This window comes from Electrona antarctica (assembly GCF_951216825.1).
Source record: "Electrona antarctica genome assembly, chromosome: 19".
Classification (NCBI taxonomy): Eukaryota; Metazoa; Chordata; class Actinopteri; order Myctophiformes; family Myctophidae; genus Electrona; species Electrona antarctica.
Genome location: NC_136800.1, coordinates 12,326,693 through 12,344,449, shown reverse-complemented (window position 1 = coordinate 12,344,449; position 17,757 = coordinate 12,326,693). Strand labels below are relative to the sequence as shown.

Sequence of the window (17,757 nt, the reverse complement as noted above, 5' to 3'; positions counted from 1 at the left end):
AGAGTCAATGGGCTAAACATTCTTGAAGAACTCTTTTTTTGCAGGTTTGAGCATGCAATCAATCAGTGTGCAAACTCTACATAACAGGAGTTGGCGTGCGACAAAGGCAATTCATGAAGACATTCACATCTAATACAACTGGCTTGCTGTGCACAGCATAATAAAGTTACCCAATGTCTCATGGCAGGAGAAAAATGTCACGGCCAATGCTCCATTATCCTATCAGGGGGCACTTCTACCACAATGTCTGCCATAGGCTGCACTTATCTCTAAAACCCTTTGTAATATGCCAGCTGACTGCAGCATGGCATTATAGTTGATAGCAGGTGCAAACATGATATAGCTCATACTGCACCACGACAGATTATTTTATTTCATCTTCTCTTTCAACTATATCTTGTTAGATTACATAATCATTCTCCTTTCCCTCTACCCTGCAGCCCTTTCATATGCATAAGAAATTCATAGTGCTAAGGCATACATTTGTATTTACAGGCACAAAAATGATTTTAATGAGAAATAGCAATTACAAGGCATTCAGCAGATGCTTTTACCCAGAGAGACGTACAAAGTGCGAGCAGCATGAATGTATGACTAACAGGGTAAGTGGGTTGAGTAAATAGAGTGCCAAGAAGAAAATACAGTATGCGCTATACAAAGTGAATAGGATAGGAGGTAGACGTCAAGCCTAGCATCTGATATTGTAAAAAACTATATATATATTGCACCTAGTGTGTGCCACTGGCACTGCTAAATAACAAGTGCACACAATGCGCACAGATTAAAACGGAGAAATACTCAGCCACGTTACACACGATCAGCAATATAAGCTCAAGGTTATCGTATATTGTGTAAGAACATCTATCTTTAGATTCAGCCACCACCAACATGTGGAAATTACCATGCACGTTGTTTCTCACCATCAAGGAGCACATCCCCCCCCCCCCCCCCTACTGTACGTTTTCCACAGTGCATACATGTATTGTATGTGACAATAACATCTCTTGAATCTATATCTTCCTCCTCTGTGTCATGTTTTCCTGTCCTCCCTCCCCCTCCCCCGCCTTAACATTCATCATCTCTCCTCCCCATCTGTCTCCTTCTCCCTTCCTCCGGTTTGGCCCTGCTTACCTTCCCTACCTACCCTCTCTATTGGGCACGCACGCACGCACGCACGCACGCACGCACGCACGCACGCACGCACGCACGCACGCACGCACGCACGCACGCACAGCTTACTTAATGTAAATAAGCACACATACAGCCATGGTAGTTAGCGACATACACATATGCATGCGGCAATGCGGCCTACCACAGACCATAAAACAAAAAGATGAAAGCAGACAGATGATAAACCGACACAGCTAGGGAATCAAATAGGGCTTAAAGTTAGTTAATTAATTGAAGGAGATTGAAAATTAAAAGCTCATGTCCCACTCTCTCTCTCTCTCTCTCTCTCTCTCTCTCTCCCTCTCTCTCAGGAGAGAGGATGCAGGTCTGTTGGTATATAAAGACCATCTGCCCGTCACTCAGGTGGTGGTGGGAGACACCAGCAGGGCGGGCTCTGAGGCCAAAGTCACTGTGGGGCCACTCAGATGCCAGGGGGACCGTGAGTCACTGGACACGCACTCACACACATATACAGCATACATATAGATAGGACTGGTTGTTGTAGGGATCTTTAACAACCATATTAAGCAGTCATAGGCCTACATATAGGCCTATATTTTTTAAATATTTGTACAATTAAAAACTGTGTAGGCATTGGTGACTATAATTATAATCTATCTGATCTTGAGGCCTACAAAAACGGGAGAAAAAAAACGCTTTTCCCCCCCTTAACTAGTCAACTAGTACCAACGAGGTAAACTAGTAGATTTACTAGTCGACTACTGTAGTTGCTTAAAGCCCTAGCATACACACGTACAGTAGGAAGCATGCACAATATACTTGGAATCCATCCCGCAGGACAACATATGCTGAATAATTCATAATATTTATGAAACAGTAAAGTAAAGCATCTTTGAGGGTCGACTTTCAGGCCTGAGGGCCCTTGTCCTCGCTAATGAAGGTATAACACTTCTGTCTCAGAGGTGGGCTGTGGATAGCTCCGAAATGCATCCTCCTGATTACAAAGCATATTGAATCTGACTTGCTTGCTCACACGGCACAGAATGGTGCAACTTGCCGATTTTAGTGAAATAGGGTTTCTAAAAGTGAAAGACGTTCTTTTAAATTGCTCTGTGCCTCTAGAGCAGGCAAGCCAGATTTACTCCAGTGACGTAATCTACTGAACTTGCAGATATGATGGAATCAATAGCTAAACATCCCAGCCTCACGCCATGTTCCCAGTCGTTTATGCTGAACACTGCACCACAGGAAACTGGCATTGGCGTCACCAACTCCCTTGTTTATATGCTGTTGCGTATAGGTGACTACTGGAATGCAGCATCGTTCACCAGCCCAGCATCCTACCTGCACTTCCCGTCCTTCAGAGGAGAGACCAGCGCCGATATCTCTTTCTACTTTAAGACCTCGTCCACTTATGGGGTGTTTCTGGAGAACTTGGGTAACACCGACTTCATACGCATTGAACTGAGAGGTAAGGGGGCAAGTGGCGTGTGTGTGTGTGTGTGTGTGTGTGTGTGTGTGTGTGTGTGTGTGTGTGTGGGCTAGGAGGGACACCTACTGGCAACAGAGCTCATTGCTCTGCCTCCTTGCTGCAAAGCCCTTCCTACAGACTAGACTAGAAGTGTTGTTATATTAAAATAGCTGAAGCAACATTACACGTCTCCGGTTTACTCCACCGGTCCAATTCACACACGACCTGCTCTCAAGTGACAATGTTATAATTCAATGTTGCAATGTAAACAACATGCATCAAAGCTATCTGCCCTCACATCTTGAATTAATTGAACCTCTCTCTTCCTCTCCCCCAGCTGCTTCCGTCGTGTCCTTCTCGTTTGACGTGGGAAACGGAGCCGTGGAGCTCAGCGTCCGTTCACCTGTGCCGCTCAACGACGACCAATGGCATCGCGTTGAGGCAGACAGGAACGTGAAGGAGGCGGGGCTATGGCTTGACGGACAGTACAGAGACGTCCGCCCTGCCCCCCCACAGGGACACACCAGGCTGGAGCTGTTCAGCCAGCTATATGTTGGTGAGAGAAACACACGCGGGACAAATTTGGCTCAGAAGATATGTATTTTCTTATATAAAACAAAGCTTACGCTTCATTAGTGTTCAACTAGTCCTGGAATGTGGACGTGGCATTCTCAAATTCAAGACGCAAGTGGCTGCAGCTGCTCACTTTGATCCTTTCGGAGAACGGCGCTCTCTCTTTATGGCATTTTGTGAATGTCCGGATTGTCCGCACTATACAGACATTCACTCACAGCTTCATGGTGTGAAGTCAATGTTAGGCCTGCACTATATTGGGCAGTATTAGTTTTCTCTTTTCACGATTACTATAGCTTGTTTATTGAAAAAACTATAAAATATGAAAGATATTTGTAGAAACAATAAAGCAGAAAAAAGAAACACAGAATATGACAAAAGGGAACAACCAAAACAAATATGGAAATAAGGCGACACGAATAAAAATACAGTTCAAACAAAAGTCTGCTCAGTTCACATTTAGACAGTGTCGCCAGTGTGTGCCTCGCACTTTCCAAGTCTGACGTCAATATCGCTAGAGGGTGCTAAGTCTGCGGGTTCGTGTATTTATTTATTTGCATTATAATCCCCATAGGGGATCTTAGATCGCCTCATATAAGAACTGTGTGAAAAATGAACAAATCATCCCGGCAGTTTCAGTCATATGGATATGAAGAATCAACTGACTGAGAAAACGCTAATGTTACTGCTGCTGAATTAGTTACATTTTTGCTAGAAATGACTATCAAATTTACAGACTGACTGTCTTAAACGATACAGAGACACAATATCATCGAAACGGTTTGTTTATTTTTGGACCACAATTCTTATATGAGACGATTTTAAGATGATCCAATGTTACTCTCCATAGAGAAAAACGTCCGTGAACCCATTGGAACCAGGGGATGATCTTTGCCACTCTATTGGTTTTATCAAGAGTTAAACAGATGACATCCATCCATCCATTAAAATGCTTCTCCTTATAATTTCCAGGTGCGTCAGGCGGTCAGAGGGGGTTCCTGGGGTGTATCCGGGCCCTCAAAATGAACGGTGTGACCCTTGATCTGGAGGAGAGGGCAAAGGTCACACCAGGGGTCAAGCCGGGTTGCCATGGCCACTGCAGCAGCTACAGCATGCACTGTCGCAACGGTGGCAAGTGTGTGGAGAAGTACAACGGCTACTCCTGCGACTGCACACACACTGCATATGATGGACCCTTCTGCGCTGACGGTACCTTAGACTGGATCTGTCTGTCTGTCTGTCTGCACACCTGTTTGTGTCTCTTGCCTGTCTTCCCACCCGTTTGTCTTTCTGTCTACTGTATGTCTGTTATATCCGTCTGTCTATGTGCCCACCTGTATGTCTGCCCACGTGTTTGTAAAGCATCCTCAGGGAGGTTGAAGTTAGAGCTCGCGTCTACAATAACCTTTCTCTGCCGGTGTGTGTGTGTGTGTGTGTGTGTGTGTGTGTGTGTGTGTGTGTGTGTGTGTTTTTAGACGTGGGCGGCTACTTTGAGTCAGGCACTCTGGTACGCTACGACTTCCTCCCTGAGGCGGGCCTCCCTGCTGTGCTGGAGGGTAGGAGCGTGTCGGCCATGGTGGGCGTTCCCAGCGAGGCCAACCTGACCCAGGAGGAGCTGGTGTTCAGCTTTAGTACCTCCAGCGCCCCCACTATCCTGGTGTACGTCAGCTCCAGGACACAGGACTACCTGGCTGTGGTGCTCAGGCAGAACGGTATATATTAATATAACACACACACACACACACACACGTGCGCACGCGAATACTCAAGAGTACTGGGAATAGCCGTGCTTGTGGCAAGTCAGCACACAATATTGGAGCATTGCACAAAGTGCACAAAGTTGCTGGGGTGGAAAGTACTGGCGCGCTAGCCAGATGTATGGAGGTGAAAGATGGAGATGACTGGAGATGCCGCTGGAGGGCTGGTCCGAGAATGACCCAGAGAGAGCATTTAATGCACTACTTTGTCATACTAGTAGTGACGCAATTGCATCTGATCTACAAGCTCACAACGCATTGCACCGTCACATGTTGTGAACTGCTATTTTTTAACATGCAAGTATTGCAATACAACAGAGTAGCAATACATGAAAATTGCACCACCAGTGCAATCTGGAAACCCATTGGCAAAACAAAGGAAAAATAGCGCCATCTTTTCCTTCGAATTTGTGAGTCAACAGTCTGTCTCAAGTGACTACCACCAGTGTAACACTATACTCATAAAGTTACCTAACTTATCTGTACTGTTATTACATGTTTAAGTGTAAAATATTTTAATTACGTAATTATGTATCATATCACTGTAATATAACATCTTCCCACACACACAGATAATGTTTGCTATGCCTCGTGAACCCAAAACCCTATAGGGTGGTCAAGAAGTACAGATATAAATTAACACAATTATAATATCTAGATGGGGTGAGAAGAGGTAAGTGGGACACATTCTGATCATTTACATTTTGCATTATTTGAAGTTATGATTATGATCCATAAATACAAAGATGAAATGTTAAGTGTCCCACTTTACCAGTTGTCCCACTTTACCTGCATTCGTCAAACTGCTTACACCAGGAATTTAGGTGACATTCACACCAGAAAGCTTTACTGCGATTAAAACGAATCCTGCTGCGCATTGTCAGAAACTGCGCTTCGTTTGGCAGGTGTGAAGCCTCATTCGAATCCTAATGCACATTAAAGAACCGCATTCTACTTCGACCAAAAACGGGGGTTTCGCTTCGCTTCCAATCGCACTTGATTCCGATTCGGTGCAGGTGGGAATGCAATCCACAGCAAATAAAGGAAATGAAGCAAACAATATGGCGGGTGAGGAGCTGAACACAGTTGGAGACGGAGAAGGCATATTTTACGCAGCGCAAAGATGTCCCGTTACCGTGGATAGACGTGGTCGAATGAGGAGACTTTTTAGCCCTGATCGAAATGAGGACGAGTAGGCTACATTAATCAATTGCTTAAGGAAACACATAAAAACACTGCAGTGTATATACGTAGCCTACAGAATATTCTGTCCGTCTGTCTGTGCGTCCAGCATTCGTCTGTGCGTGCCGTAAACATGGAATGCTGTCACTGTGTGGGGACTGGGGTCTCGATAAACATTTTGCGCTGCTGTCTGTTATATCAGTGCTGTGCCTCCAATAATGTCCAAAAGAACAGTGCGTGGCTGCATGCATGCGTGCGAGAGAGAGAGAGAGAGAGAGAGAGAGAGAGAAGAGGGGGGGGGGGGGGGGGAGTCCAGTCCCAGACGGCACGACACATGCACGTTATGAGTATAATTTTATCACCATAGATTTCACTGTGTAGGCTAGTTTATGAATGGAACACATTGATAAAGGTCCCTGCTGCGTTTCCAATTGCTGCGGATGACAGTGTGAAGGCAAACCGCAGCAAATTAAATATGCAAGAATCCTTATTTCTCCGCTCATTCGGATCGAGTCTACCGAAGTATTAGGTGGGAATGTGACCTAAGTCTCAGCAGCACGGACACAGAGTCAAGTACTTGTCTCCATGTATTAATTAAACTATGTTGAAATTCACAGATATACAGTTCTGTTCTTGACAGGTTCTTTGTCTCCACCAGGCCGAAGGCATGGGGAGAGAGTATGTTTTGCACTCCGTCCGTGTGTGTCCCCGTCCGTCCGTCCGTGTGTGTGTCCGTCCGTCCGTCCGTCCGTCCTTCCGTCCGTCCGTCCGTTACCAGCTAATCTCCGGCACCGTTAACCCGGTCGATGCCAAACTTTGCACACACACTCCCTGGATGCCAACGATGAACCTCTGCCCCGCATTTTCCAGAACGGCCTGTTATAGCGCCACCATGAGGCAGCTTTTCACATTTTTATCTAAAACTGCACCGATCTGCGTGAAACGTTGCATGCACACTCCCTAGAGGCCAAGGACAAACCTTTGACCTGCATTTTCCGCATCTGCCTTTTATAGCGCCACCAGGAGGCCGACTTTTGTAAAACACATTTTTGGATATTACTCCTCCAGATTCTGTCCAAAAATCTCACAAATCGTTACACAGTATCTCTATGGTCATGTGCTCAAGTCGGATCTGTCCGATATTTCATATTCCATCCTAATTGGCTATAATTGGCTTTCACAGTTTGCAACAAAAGTCTCAAATCATGAACGCAGCATGCAATTTACGTGAAATCTTTCACACATTTTCTTACTAGGCTGAGCAATATATCCCACCCTTTTCACATTGGCCTGTTATAGCGCCACCAACAGGTTGATTTTTGCAAAACACATTTTTGGAACAAAATGCCTCAAATCATCCAATTGCCATCAAAGGCAAACATGTTTATATTACTCCTAAACATTTTGCCAAACATCTCACACAGTCCTATCCTCCTGGTGGAGACCTGTGCCCAGAAGGGCACTTTTTCTAGTTCACCATGTTCTTTACAATTACATGGATACAATCGTAAACGAATAGGTCCCAGTTACATATAGTGAAAGTGATTAACAATTATACTTACTTCCAACATCATTAATTGAACAACGTCTTGAGGGTGTACAATACAACTAACAGATTATTCTTTGGGAAACTTCCAAAGGGCCCTCCTCTAATTTTACATGTTACCCACTTCTTAATTAAGATATGGCCTACTGTGTTTGCATTTTTCCCTGTGTGTAAAATTGCTATGCTTTTCAGCAGTAACAGCAGTACTTCTGCAGTAGCTGACGGTGTGTGTGTGTGTGTGTGTGTGTGTGTGTGTGTGTGTGTGTGTGTGTGTGTGTGTGTTCAGGCACACTGCAGATCCGCTACAGCCTAGGGGGACTGAAGGAGCCCTACACTATCGATGTGGACCACCGGAACATGGCCAATGGACAACCACACCATGTTAACATCTCCAGGGATCACAGGAACATTCGTCTACAGGTGCCTACACCGTTATAACAATCAAACCACAAGGCTCAGCATTATATTATGCTGCATTCACAAAAAAATGCAGATACAAAGATGCAGAGCTACACTTTGTAGCTTTGTATCTTTGTATAGCTGAAGTTGAAACCAGCTCTTTGTATCTTCATGTCACTGGCTTCCTTTGAAAATGAATGGTAATCTGTGTCTTTGCATCTGCCTGTGTGAACGCAGCATTGGGGTTAAGAAATAATTGCCTGAATGAAAATGCCCATACAAAATTATGCAGAAAGTAGTAAACAAATACCTACACAACAAGAAACACATACATGTATACACTCATGTGCATTATGTACTTACTGTACAATTTTGAGAGATTTTTACTTTACTGGAGTATTTCCAATACTTTTAATTCTACTCCACTAAATCTCAGAGGAGATTACAAACCGTGCATTAACCCCTTCAGGCCATTTGAAAATAGCTGATCTACAAGCTCACAGTGAGCTTGTAGATCAGCTATTTTCAGCATTTTTATGGAAACTTGTAAAATGGGAAATTCTGCATAATGAGTACTTTTGCTTTCAGTACTCAAGTATATACTGCGATATATAAAATGCGAATACTTTTGTACTTTTAATCAAGTAGATTTTGAATACCCGACTTTCTTTTGTAACAGAGTATTTCTACATTATGGTATTGGTACTTATTTTACAGTACTTCTGAGTACTTCTTCCACCACTGCGATTCTCATCTCTGTAGCTTGTGTTGGTTTCTGTGTGCAGTTGGATCACTACCCAGTGTCCACCTACCAGCTGCCAGAGGCCTCAGACACACAGTTCAACCTGGTCAAAACCATCTTCCTGGGCAAAGTCTTTGGTAAGTACGGTACCACATGTGTACACTCACGGGCCCTCAATTGGCCTGAAACATTGCGAGAGATTTTATGGGCTGACAGGCGCCCCACAAACATATCACTGTTTTATAGATTGTTCAATAGATATTGGAAGGGACAGTGTCATATATTGTCGTCCTGGGGCCATGAATTCCAAGGGGCTCCCCTGTGTACACACATAAGGGCTTGATAGCTATACTTTGTTACATCGTTTTCTTTGCGCGATAGCGGTGTGCAACAAAGTATAAATCCAGCTTTATAAGTGTGAATAACTTTGTTAGTGTCGGTGTGAGAGGAGGGCGTTTCATAATTTGAGCAAATAAGTAAAAATCACACCCATGTGAAGTGAGGGGCGCTCTTATCATCATACATCATCTCATTTTGGCCAATCACAATTCCTGTCTTCACTTATCTCCCCTCACTTTTAGCTTCAATATGTACTTTGCTCAGCCAATCAATCAAGTCATCACTATGGGGTGATCAGCCAATCACAAGGCAATGTGTTTGTGTTCACACAAACCCCGAAAGCTGGGCATACTCAAAAACAGAAGACATAACACTAACACTTCAGAATTCTACGCTTAAATAGCTTTTTGAATTCAAGAATATCATCTTGAATTCAAATTGTTAATAAAATGCAAAAATGAAAGAATGTATTAGAAACGTTAAAGTCCATATGCTGACATTTTCTTTGATTACCGTTTAAATACCAGATTCCAGCAAATATTCACAAAACAGTGAATACGTTTTAACTTCTGGCAGGGAAATGCTCAAAAATAATGTTAAGAATTGAAAAAGATGACATACGGAACAGACCTCTTTAGAAACATTCTTTGTGGTTGTGAGCATTCTGTATCACCTCCCAGAGGGCATTTTAAGATAATTAATTAGATGAGAACAGATTGGCTGATAGTGGCTTGATGCCGAAGCCCTAGCACTCCCCTGGGTCCTTTGCTGTTGTGCATAAATTAGCAGAGGCAATCTGACATCATCCTTTGGGAACAAAGGCCTGGGCCACCTTCACTTAGCTCAGCCTCAAAGTTGCCAACTCTGCTTATTATATTCATTTTTGGGGGGATATTCTTTTCTTCTTCCATTTGGGATGTTTCTGTTGTATGTGCCTGCCCCACAGTGCCCCAGCCTGTGTGATTTCTGGCCTAGAGGGGCGGGTGCTGGCGGAAACAGCCGGTGGATCCTATTGGTTCACCGATTTGAGCACACACACATTAGAACACATGCACCTTAGTTAATAAGGTGTGTGTTCTAGTGTGAATGTGTGTTTGTGTGTGTGTGTTCGACTGTGTGAGTGTTTGACTGTGTGCGTTTGTGAGTGTTCGACTGTGTGTGTGTGTGTGTGTGTGTGTGTGTGTGTGTGTGTGTGTGTGTGTGTGTGTGTGTGTGTGTGTGTGTGTGTGTGTGTGTTTTCAAATTGGTGGGTGTACTAAGGCATAAGATAAACATGTTAATTTGTAATGTAATGTGCAACTCTGTACCCTTGAAATTGATATAATTATGTATAGAAAAAGTGCAGACACATGCATTTTTAAATGTTAGCCATAGTTTATGTAGCAGGGCTATTATGAAATGACTACCCCACCCTCACAAATAGGAGTGAGGGATCCTACAAATTAACACATTAACCATGATAGCATTAACCATATACTGTATATGCTGGACAATGTAACTGAAGATAAGGTTACCCAAGTTGGTACGGGTTCAGAACGAACAGAACCAGAGGCTGATGTAAGTTTATTCAACATGTAGTAAAACATATTCAAGCATCCTCACACAAGTCAGCTCCACACTTGACCCATTGCAGTTTGCCTATAGGCCAAACCGATCAGTGGAGGATGCAGTGACAACTGTATTAAACACCGCCTACAGTCAATTGGAGACAGCACAGGCATACGCCAGTATGCCGTTTGTGGACGTTTCCTCTGCTTTCAACTGTATGCAGCCCCACATTCTCTGCACTAAGCTGAAAGAGCTCCAGTTGGATCCCCACATGATCCTCTGGATAATAGACTTGCTTCCTCCTCAAACGGGAGCAGTTTGTTAAGGTCAACACCTCCTCTTCTTCAGTTATGATTACATCTACCGGTGCCCCCCCAGGGGACAGTGATTTCCCCAGTCCTGTTCTCGCTCCATACCAACAACCTGAGGAGCTCGGACAGTACGAGCATGGCCGCGAAAGTTTGCAAACGATACTGGTCTGGTCGACACCTCAAACAGCCCTGCTCACTTTGAGGAGGAAGCAAAGAAGCTCCATCAGTGGTGTGAGGAGCACTACCTTCAGCTGAATGTGAAGATTAAGACCAACGAGCTCCTCATAAGCCCTCGGAGGAGGGATGACCTCGACCTTATTCTGCAGCTGACATTGGGTGGGGAGGTGGTGGAGAGGGTCGGCAGCTACAAATATCTTGGGACCACTATTGACAGTGGGTTGACCTTTAATGACAACACACAGGCCATCTTCGCAAAGTGCCAGCAGCGGACCTACCTCTTACGGAGGCTGAGATATATGGATGTTGGCATGTTGCCCCCCCCCCCCCCCCCCCCTTTACAGCATTTACATCTGCCATATATAGAGCCTCCTTACCTGGCTTGGTACGGGGGGCTCTCAGAGTCCAACAAGACTAAGCTGCGGAGGGTAACCACCGTGGGGTCTAAGCTCTGTGGGATGCAGTGCTCTGCCCTTCAGCATCTCTATGACCAGAAGACAGTGAAGAAAGGTGTTGTGATATAGGGCGAAGGCCTCAGGGCCTACTGGGTCCTCCAATACTAAACATACACAGCAAATAAACAAATCAAAACAATATAAATATGCAAGTAATAAAGTAAGCAAACACAATCCAAACCATGCAATATTAGTTAATGGCCCAGCTGAAGGGCAGAGCACTGCACCATGCACAGGGCCTTCTGCGCAGTTGCCCCTGAACTGTGGAATACCCTCCCCGCGCCACAGTCAATTGACTCCTTCAAGAGATGACTAAAGACCTACCATTTTAACAAGGCTTTCTTCTAAATCCACTGATTTTATTCCTTGACCCATGCCCTCATGTTTAAAACAGTTTTGTTTTCCTTGATGCTTAATTGTGTGTTTTTAATGGTGTGATGTTCTTATTACCAACTGTTTTACGCTTGTGTCTACTGTAGCACGTACTTTGAGATACTGAGGAATGTAAAGTGCATTATAAATAAAATCCATTATTATTATTATTATTATTATAGTATGTCCTCAACACCACTATGGCACATGGCCCAACAAACACTCTGACAAAGCCTAGTCTCAAATACAGCTTAGTTGTCCTCCTACAGTAGATCACATAATACGTCTGGTTATGCCTCAATACAAATTCATTACATTATACAAAATATAGCAAAATGACTAAAATAGAACAAAATACCAAAACCTACCCAGTCAATATACTCAAGGCTCCCACTGAATACCCACAGTTGTGGATGTGGTTAAACCAGGAGGCTCTGGAAGTACAGAGTTGACCAACATTGTCCCCATGTCAAAACGTCTTAAAAACCCATTGGCATACCCTTTACTGATTCTGTTAGTGTCCCAGCTCACCCTCACAAAACATCACACCTGCAAACTCTGTAACTAAAAATACATTGCATGGATGCACCTGGGACGTAGCTTCAGCGATGTTTCCTGAGGTCAACGGGGTTTCGGGTTTTCCAACATCATACCCCTCACTCAGGCAACCCAGCTGGGGTTGATCAAATCCCAATTTACGTCCCAGTAGCTACCCTCGATCAGTCCATCAGGGAATGAGCAAGGCCACACAATCCGTTGCTCCGGAACTACTCTGCCGGGACTGGGAGAACCAAAATCTGGTGCGTGGAAGGACTAGGCTCTGTGGGTTGACTCCTGTCCGGGCCCCTCCTACGTCTCACCAGGTCCACTCCTGCTCTCACCAGGCCCAGGACCCAGACTCCCAGCACCAGGCACTCCATTCAGGAGTGGTGGATTATAAAGGCCCTCCTAAAGGCCTCGTTTAATAGAATATTAAACTACAAATTAAAATATATCCCCATAAATCAAAATGAATTATCAAAGCATCAACATTTGTTTGAGAGTTTCTTACCATGTACTAGACTGTACACCTCATGCCTCCAGGTCCCCAACAAACACTCAAATCAGGCTTCTGGCCAAACATGAGGCCTCAACCCTGGTCACCCCTTTTATGCACTACCCTTAAAGGGGCAGTGCTACACTACAGAAAACACTGTACACAGTGATATTGACAACATGGCTAAGCATTTTGACTATCTGGTTTGTAAACATTGACATGAGGACTTGTCATTCTGATGGCACTCACATGTCCATTTGACAATATTTCCTGAGAAGATGTCGATGTATTTTTTTCTAGTAGCCTATTGTTTTTCTGAATTACTACATTGGTATTATATTGTTTTTGAGTATATTGTGTGATTGCCATTTGGGACCTCTGTGTTCTCACATTGGAAAGGCATGAAGACGTCCTTGCAGGATATGGGATCAATAATGTGTGAGTGACAGATAGGCGTTCCCTGTAAGCGAACCATTTTGCGAAATAAAGCTTAAAAGAACCTATGTTTGACATTAACTTCACCAGGCATTTCCTTGTTTCCTAGTTTGCTGCTGAACTGTTCTTTGTTTGAGAATCACTGCCAGTGCCTATACAAAAACATGGGAGAAAATTAGACATGGTCAATTCAGGTGTGTACCAGCCTGGTACAACAATAACATTTGTAATTCATGTAATTTATCCTCCAATGTCCTGTTTGCTGTGTCTTCCAGAAACGGGGCAGATCGACGCTATCCTGATCGAGCGCTACAACACACCAGGCTTTGTGGGCTGTCTGTCGCGGGTGCAGTTCAACAGCGTGGCTCCGCTGAAGGCGGCGCTGCGGTCCGGCCTGTCCGCCCCGGTCACCACGCATGGCATTCTGGTCCAGTCCAACTGTGGAGCCTCGCCCCTCACCATCTCACCCATATCCTCTGCTAATGACCCATGGCACATGGACACCGGTGAGGACCCATGCATACACGCGTGCATACAAATGTAAAAACTGACCTATAAGAGTTAATGAACACCCCCCCCCCTCCATGTAAGCTGACATAAAGAGACAAACAGATTAGGAGTTTGTGTATATGAATGTTATTAAAAATACCATAAAAATGTACTAATGAATAGTTAAATAATCAATCATTTATATTTGGAGCAATCTGGGAAGTGGGAAGTTGGGAACCCATTCGGCAATAATAAAAGAACAAAAATGTTTTCTTTGTTTTTGCCTCTGGGGGCACCACCTCCGTTTTTGTGTAGAAACAGGAACTCGGTATGGCGCCTCCTTTTTCTTAGCCCACTTCCTCCCGGGTCTTCTGTGTTTATTCCTACTAACAACAACACTGCATGTTTAAGGCAGTGGTGCTGAGAGATGCTGTTAGTACATCTATATACAGATTCACCACACACACACACACACACACACATGGTTATACCCATTAAATCTAGCTCATAACAGATTGGTGCAGCGTACAGTTGCACCCCTATAGAGAATCCATCTGATCAGCCATATTCCTGACACACGCACGCACGCACGCACACACACTCCCCCATCCATACTAAAGAGGCATGTGTTCTACAGTATGTATAGTATCACTGCCCTACCACATCCATCTATCTACAATAGCTGTGTCAGTGTCTGTCTGTATGTCTGATCATATGATTGTATTAGTCCTAAAAAATAAACGGTACGCTCTCGCTCTGGGAACAGGTTAACTTTATTATCTGTCTGTAGTCTTCATCTGGGTTTATTATCTGTCTGTAGTCTTCATCTGGGTTTATTATCTGTCTGTAGTCTTCATCTGGGTTTATTATCTGTCTGTGGTCTTCATCTGGGTTTTTTGAAGACCCAGCCGAAAACTACAGACGAACGGCTTGTCTGATAATAAAGTTAACAAAGTTCCTCTGGCACTGTTACTTTGAACCATAGCTTCAAAACAAATTTAAAAAACCATCACAAATATAGTCAACTAATCAACACCTTTGGCCTTATTTTAATGCAATAAAGAAAAGGAGTAATAATTCAGCGTATTTTGTGTTCCAGTAGGGTTGTGAAGTTATAAAATGGCTCAATAGCTCTTTTATAATTAGGCCTATTCTTCATTATCTTCCACGTGGTCTGAAAAGTGCAAAACGTCTCAGTTTGTGGTGGTTGTGCTTTCAGCTGGTGCTGTCTTCCCCTTCGGTGAGGAGAAGGTCAATGGAGATGGAGTGGATCGTAACTCGGCCGTTATCGGGGGTGAGTCCAGGCTTCAGACTGCTGCATGAGGCTGTGCCTGGATTTATAATCTAGATGGGTGGTAACCTACAGCACAGCTTTATTTATAGGCTACCCATTTCACGCAAAATAAACAAATAAATGAAAATAAAACCAGAAGGGTTGATAGATTGAAGCCTGTAATCAAGGGCGATGTGTCAACATTGCCCCCTGCAGGCCATAAAACTAAACATTCCCTGGTTGGTGAGACAAATTAAGTAAAAATTAAGGGACTGAACAAATCTCAACTTCACAGCATAACTACAAATAACTACCATAAACAGACAAAAAAACGATATATAGGTTTGTTTTACAAACCCCTATGACAATGTAAACAAACCTATTTCAGCCCCAACATTTACAAAAAATAAATACAAATACAAATCCCTTTTATATATAATTGTGGAGTTGCTCATTGTTTCCATTTCAATCACTGACTGTACCTTTCCTAACTGTGTTCCATGCAGGAATCATCGCCATGGTGATTTTCATCATCCTGTGCATAATGGTGTTTGTGATCCGCCACATGTTCCGCCACAAGGGCTCCTACCACACCAACGAGGCCAAGGGCGCCGAGTCGGCGGACTGCGCCGACGCCGCCATCATCGTCAACGACCCCGCCTTTACAGAGACCATCGACGAGAGCAAGAAGGAGTGGTTTATCTGAAGGAACTAGAACCGTGACCGCCGGACATCCAGACATCACACAGTGTTGCTAATTAAGCTAACGGAGGAACGAGGAAGTCAGTCACCTGATGATGTGCTCCCTGTGGAACTCAAGTTTATGTAAAAAGAAAAACTAAACAAATGTATCAGCAATGCACACCGTGACATTACCATGTTGTTATAGGGCGAGGGGGAGCCATGACTGACTGTAGCCCCCTTGAGGATATGCAGAGTTTATCTGAGCATCATCTACAATGAATGGACAACCTGACAGTAGGCCAGCGTGACCTGTTCACATATTGGAGTCGGGTATTGAGGGTCGTTGGTGCCAATTCCTGACCTAGGATTATTTTTGAGGGAAATGTCCCTTTGAAGATACCCCTACCCACCCCACCTTGGTTGCTGTGTGTGTGTGTGTGTGTGTGTGTGTGTGTGTCACAGGGGCTATTATAATTTATTTATGTATCTTCTTTGTTTTTATTACATCTAATTATTGTATCTGTTTACATTGTGAAATATAGTGGAGGTTTGGCATTATTGCTTTTTGTTTCATGCTCCATGGTTATAGATATCAATTGATATCAAGTTTTGAATCAAACATTTGACTTTCAGAATTGTATTACTTTTGTATTTGCCTTGATTTATTCTCGTATAATAGCCTGTGTGTGTGTGTGTGTGTGTGTGTGTGTGTGTGTGTGTGTGTGTGTGTGTGTGTGTGTGTATAACCTAGCTCACTTTCGAGATGGGGTTTTATGATTGTGACGAAACCTAAATTAAAAAAACGAACACAAATATTCTACATGTGTGCTTCTAGAGCCATCATTTGGACAGCCTCCCATTGGACTGTGAATGGGAAACAAAGAAAACTTACACTTTTATTTATTTTTGCATCTGCATAACTGACAATGTGTCTTAATGATTTTTCGAGCTTTGATTGTAGAGATTTCAATGCCTGCATCTTTAAGGTTGAGCACATAATGTACACTATTCTACTATGTTTTTTTTGTTGCCAAATGTGATAGTGGGATAATTCAGGTTTTAACGATGGACCATTTTTTGCCTATAATAAAGCCTCTGCTTCGGTGTTCAATATTCAAGATGTTTACATTTGTTGACAGAAAGTCAATGGGCCTGACAACCATTTCTTTGGAAAAACTGCATGTAGCTTCTATTCTATTGTTTCACACAACAGAATTGTACAGTACCTATGCTTTTCCAGTTTCTTGACATGTTGCCACTAATACATTTCTATTAAATGCTAACAACTTTGGTTTTGAATATGTATAGCCACAACACTGATGTAAGTGCTTTTCAGTGTGACTAAAAATGACTCCTAGTTTATGACAATGTAAGAAATAAACCTGAATTATCTCTTCTTTTTTTTGCAAGGTGAATGAACACTCCTTATACCCATGTATAAACCTAAGGCGCTAACATCCTAGAAGACATTGACATTTTGATTGTATCGTATTTTGTATTTGTTTTGATTCCGTCCAGTCATTTTCCTTTTATGTGTGTAGAGTCTAATGGCATGCTGTTAAGGGTACGACAAACCCATTTATGTTTCACTCACCATATTGTAGCACCAAGTTGCTTTTTTTTAATTCACTTACGTACGTGTCCATGAATCTGGCCAATCATTTCTTTTTCAGTGCCAAATTGTGCTTTATTTCTTGTGTTCTTGCTGTGTCTTGAAACGTGATTGTTCCGGTTGGAAAGACATTAGAAATGCCAGTATTATCTTGCACTGGTTCCCATTAGACATTATGCTAAGCCCCTTGAACAAATCATAAATGAAAACAAAAACATTGGTTGT

The 17,757-nt window shown here is 43.4% G+C and overlaps 1 protein-coding gene across 1 annotated transcript in view; it reads left to right on the top strand.

Annotated features, from left to right (window-relative positions):
- LOC306943845 (contactin-associated protein-like 2) overlaps positions 1–16,265 on the top strand; it is a gene marked incomplete at its 5' end in the record, with an annotated part of 54,749 nt that extends 38,484 nt beyond the window's left edge. Inside the window, 10 exons of the mRNA XM_079530366.1 lie at positions 1,482–1,609; positions 2,432–2,602; positions 2,940–3,158; positions 4,148–4,384; positions 4,651–4,887; positions 7,947–8,080; positions 8,845–8,938; positions 13,750–13,980; positions 15,183–15,257; positions 15,743–16,265. Coding sequence (XP_079386492.1) covers positions 1,482–1,609; positions 2,432–2,602; positions 2,940–3,158; positions 4,148–4,384; positions 4,651–4,887; positions 7,947–8,080; positions 8,845–8,938; positions 13,750–13,980; positions 15,183–15,257; positions 15,743–15,942 — 1,726 coding nt within the window. The 3' untranslated portion in view covers positions 15,943–16,265. The remainder of the gene's footprint in view (positions 1–1,481; positions 1,610–2,431; positions 2,603–2,939; positions 3,159–4,147; positions 4,385–4,650; positions 4,888–7,946; positions 8,081–8,844; positions 8,939–13,749; positions 13,981–15,182; positions 15,258–15,742) is intronic.
- Between the last annotated feature and the right edge of the window lie 1,492 nt (positions 16,266–17,757).